Raw genomic sequence first — 4,978 nt, forward strand, 5'->3', positions numbered from 1 at the left:
ATTGAAAACAGCTTTTAGGAAAGTAGGCTAACATTTGGTCATTATGTTCTTCCGTTTTATCATTAAATGCTATAACTATAAAACTGCCTAAAACTAGTTGCTTGACCTACAATGGAGGTGAAAAAAGTGTTGTGACCATTCTAGTGATATTAGAAAGAGTAGCGACCTCCCACCCCAGACAATGTTGAATTTTGAGCAAAATGGTGTAAATTAGTCCTTTTTGCGGGTGCGATTATGCTTAGAGGTAGTAGGGAGAAGAAGGAATGAACCCAAAGGAGGATCACAGAAGGGTTTTTCACAATTTTCCAAGTTCCTTTGTCCTCAATTATAAGCCTTCGACAAAAATGTCTTTTTACAGAATGTTCTGGCCAACCTTAATGTGTATATCGTTGGTCGCTGGCTGCAGAATGGGTAAATTCGTGAAGCAGGAAGGTGTAGCCTTAGAGAATCATGTTATAACAGTAGTGACTGCCGATCACCCTGTCAAGTGTAAACAGGATTGCCTGGATACGCCACTCTGTTTCTCCATCAACGTGCATGCGCAAACGCTACCATCAGGTTGGATCAAGTGTGACCTAAACAATTCTACACGAGCCGCTAACCCGGAGAATTTAGTACAGCGGGCAGGGTACTGGTACCATCAGATGACGGTAAGCGTCATTACAATACATATGGGCTGGACAGCCCCGTTATTGGGTTATTGACCATAGAGATTTATTAAGTGAATAGTGCTATCCACCTTTCATCAACTGGGGCCAATTGAAAGTAACAACAATTTTAAACTTGTATTCGCCTTACTTTAAATTTCCTCTTGATTTTTTTTTTTTCATAATCTTTTTCAATTTGTCAAACTTAGGCGAGTTTTCCGAAAGTTGAATCCTATAGGGAGAAACCAGGTTAAGAAAGGAAAAGAAACCTCGCTTTTATAACATTATGTTTTCATAAAGTATTCCATTAGGAAGTTTCAGAGGACCTCACGGGTAAACAAAAAGTGAGATGCTCTTTCAAAGGTCACGTTTTGCTGATTCAAACAGTTTACGATCTCATTGTCGTCGCTTTTTCTTAGGCTTATTAACTTTCTATTTTGTCGTCGACATCGACATCATCATTATCATGATCTTGAATATCAACAAGAGCGTCATAACATTCATGATGCACCGCACGTTCTAACAAAATGCAGTTGATAGCCGATTAAAAGAATTACTTATTGCTTCTTTTGGCTTTAACCGTAGGAAATTGAGCACTGTACGGCAGATCGATGCATTTACAAAGATGGTAAGACATTAAGTTGGTTAATTTTAGCAAAATGTAGCTGCAAATTGTTAATAAAAATTTTCAGCCTTTCCAGATGGTTGGTTCCTCTTTGACTCCAAAAAACTGAAGATTTTTCTGGAGAGGAAGACCTGGGGAAGAGCAAGAAAATACTGTCAGTCTATTGGCGGAGACCTCTTGTCAATCAACGACGTGGAAAAGAATGAGTTTGTCTCTTTATTGATTGAAAAGCTGTTACCAAATGCGTCTGCAGGTTAGATTTATTCACTAAGGCTTAACAGTTTACTTGATCAAATCATATCAGAGCAGTTTGGATGGACGTTACTTTGCGTTACTGACCAAGCTTGTTTAATTAATAGTTAATTAATTAATTGATTTATTAATTATTTAAATGAGCATGGCGAGGGTAGGCTCAAATTAAGGAGCTTCCTGTTCATAAAAACGATTAACCGATGCCCACTATTTCGGGGGAAAGAACGGTTAACACTTCAAATCGCTTCGATTTTCTCGATAAAGTAATTTATCTACCCCCGCCATTAGCATTTTCTTGATCGATTAAATTACCTCAAATACCAGCCAGCTTGAAATAGTCAGACTGCGGAATGGGTATAAAACGCAAACTGGTCATTAAAACGCGCAATTCACTTCATCTTGCTCTCTAGCACAGCCAGCCGTTATGGTTGTTGTTATTGTCAAAGTTGCTTTTTGTTTGTGTGGTTATTTCTTTGATTTGCAAAGAAATTAAGCAAGTTTACTCTGTTCAAAAACTCGAATTAAATTTAGGTAAAATCAAGTTTAAAACTGCACTTCCGGGTGGCTAATAACCTTTGGTAAAATGCAGAAAGTATAAAATGCACTTTTTTATTTTTCTACTAAAGGCTTTAATTCAAGTGACATTATAGCACACTGGACACTGGATGGAACTGATTCTGACGTGAAGTGAGTGGAATGTTTATTTTTAACTTTTTCACCATCAACAGAAAACATTGACGCGATATGTAACACCTAAACTAAACAACTGAAGGAATGAAACACCAAGTTTCACAAAAGGCAAATTCAGAGAAATGTTTCTACGCCGTATCTACATACACCAGTTTATATAAAATGATCTGAAGTTTGGTCCACAACCAAAATTGAATATAACTATATTTCTGTAAATTAATCAAGTTTATTTAAAAAACTATAAATTATTGTTTCCCTTATTTGGAGTAAATGCTCGTCTCACCCTGTTGGTTTCCACCTTTTGTTAAAACAGTCTCAAAAACGGATCAATATACAAAGAAGAAGACGGTTTCCAATCTATGTACCTTAATGGATCGGGTGAATATGCAACAACCCCTGCAGTGGACTTTGGAATTTCAAGTTTTACTATCGCTAGCTGGGTCAAAATGCCAAGCCCTGTTAGTGATCCCTCGCCGCTTTTCTCCGATTGGCATGGAAACATTAAATTTCTCTTCTATGCTCTCCTACACGGCAAAGTGGACTTTTTCGGTTTTGATAACCTCGGGAAATTCAATCCTAAACTGTCAGCAGGGTAAGGATTAAACAACCACCTGGAGTTATTTTGAGAGAAGGAAAAGAAAGGGAGAAAAAAGAAAAGGAATAAATGGATAGAAGATGAAAATGTTCACATGACGGATCCAAATACTACTGTGCTTTTAAGTTTGGGACAGTGACGTAACAATATACTCACTCTGACGTCACCTGTTGTTATTAATGTGCGTACCAGGACAGCATTGGCTCTTTAAACAAAATAATTTATTGTTTCACTTGTTACAAATTTGAATAACAAAAACAATGTTTCGGTAAACAGTGATGTCACTCTCTCATTTTGTCTGCTGTAACACAAGAGAAAATCTCCACAGTCACCAGGAGCCCATCATTTGATGGGCTCCTGCAGTCACTTAACGAACCGAAAGCTGGGCGTATTTGATTCTGTTCGCTAGTCTAATCAAATTATTATGTTCTCGTTCATTTCTGTTTCAGTTTTGTTTGTGTGCAATCATTTCAAAGTCAAACGAAAATCGTTGTATACGGATAAGGACCGTAACAACCTCTGATATTGCAGGTCACCCCCTGTAGATAAATGGTTCCACTTGGCGGTAGCGTGGGACCAAACTGTAAACGAAGCTTATATCCTGCTGAACGGTTCCAAAATTGGAACTGAACCTCAAACAGCGGGTACGCACTTGAGAGACAATTCCCATTCATCCTACGACATTGGCTTGAAGAGGGACGGTCCCACGTACATGAGGGGATATATCAGGGATCTTATGATTATCGGAAGAGCTGTTACTGTCGAGGAAATTGCTAATATAACAGGTAATTCTAATACATCCTTTAGTAGCTACCTTCACAAGGGACCCTTCCCAGAAGGAAGTCACAGAAATTAGCAGATCATGAGTTTCAAAAACGCTGCCATCTAATGTATCAGCTAATATGGATCCGCCCGTTTATGCGACCCTTTTTTCATCCGCAAATAAATTTTAAAAAACCATCAAACCAACGTTGAACAACAAAACAATCTTGATAGCGGCTACATTTCATGTTGTGGCAACATTGAAACAACACAAAAAGTTTAAAACTTAAAAGTACACGACGTTTTAGTTGTCGGGAAACAAAGTTGAAGATGCTGATTAATTTTTTACGTATGAATTCACCTGTCAAAATTTTGACCAATCGGAGACTAGATGGAGCGTGACGAAAAACTTTACCAAGCTAAAAGCACATCCTTAATTTATGTTTTCAAAGTTTTTTTGTCGTCAGTCAAACAAACGAAACTCAAGATCTTAAATTGAAAATTCCAATTGGCTACGCCAAGGTGCACTGTTTGACGAACACTTGACGAACTTGCTCTGTCAGGTAGAACTTAAAAACATCGTAGAGAACGTCGCTGTCACGTGATATGGAAGATATATGTCGATCCATGGCGCGTGACCGCACATGTTTTGCCAAATTCTAGCCGAGAATAAAGTTGTACGTTTACGACAAGTTACGTTTTTGGTTCAAAAACTTTCTTTACACAATCGGAAAACCACCCCTTAATTGCCTCTTCCCCCGCCACCACTTTCACCAATCATGATACCTCCGAACAAATGAAGAAGTCAGCTCAAACGCGTTGGTCTTCATAATGTTTTATTTACTTCGGCAGATCCAAATAACGAACCATACGGTGGTGTTTGGATCGGGTTAAATGATGTTGTCACTGAAGGATCTTTCCATTGGTCTGATGGAAGTCAATTGACCTACTCCAAGTGGGCTACCGGCCAACCAGACAACAAAAACAGTTACCAGAACTGTGTAGAAATGGTGGTTCTCGGAGGCAACTGGATGGACACAAGTTGTGGAAGACAACTTCCATTTATTTGTCAAAAGGATGTTTGACGACAGGAATTTTAAAACCGTTAGGGAGCTTAAGTAATGACGACGACGACGATGGCGAAAACGTCTCTTAAAAAGAAAATTTACACTGGTTCAAAATTCATCGATGTTATTCCGTGTCGTTTAATTTGTCAAATGTTGGTGGGTTTTTCTGGTGTTGAATTCTAAAGGACTGTAACTAATAAAAAAATAATAATAATAATCAGAAAATCGTTTCCTTGCGTTCACGTCCTCCAGAAAACGTGTAATTAGACAGTTTCACGTCGTGGTCGTGCAAAGTTACGTACAAAAAAGGTGATGCACGTGCAAAGTTGTTGTTGTGCCG

General features: G+C 38.4%; 1 protein-coding gene across 1 annotated transcript; it reads left to right on the top strand.

The window, feature by feature from the left end:
- Positions 1-344: 344 nt before the first annotated feature.
- Positions 345-4,704, top strand: LOC140953803 (C-type mannose receptor 2-like). Its single transcript, XM_073403187.1, has 7 exons — positions 345-650; positions 1,233-1,275; positions 1,340-1,525; positions 2,151-2,211; positions 2,528-2,806; positions 3,341-3,594; positions 4,424-4,704. Exons 1-7 carry the CDS (start codon positions 345-347, stop codon positions 4,654-4,656), a joined length of 1,362 nt encoding a protein of 453 aa, XP_073259288.1. The 3' UTR covers positions 4,657-4,704.
- The last annotated feature ends 274 nt before the right edge of the window (positions 4,705-4,978 follow it).

The sequence above is a fragment of the Porites lutea genome, chromosome 12 (assembly GCF_958299795.1).
Source record: "Porites lutea chromosome 12, jaPorLute2.1, whole genome shotgun sequence".
NCBI lineage: Eukaryota > Metazoa > Cnidaria > Anthozoa > Scleractinia > Poritidae > Porites > Porites lutea.

What these genes read in the sequence shown, in the direction of transcription:
- LOC140953803 (XM_073403187.1), top strand. Translation starts at nt 345, where the DNA reads ATGTCTTTTTACAGAATGTTCTGGCCAACCTTAATGTGTATATCGTTG. An exon ending in GTTACCAAATGCGTCTGCAG is followed by an intron (nt 1,526 to 2,150) that starts GTTAGATTTATT and finishes TTTCTACTAAAG; the next exon opens with GCTTTAATTCAAGTGACATT. An exon ending in GGAACTGATTCTGACGTGAA is followed by an intron (nt 2,212 to 2,527) that starts GTGAGTGGAATG and finishes TTGTTAAAACAG; the next exon opens with TCTCAAAAACGGATCAATAT.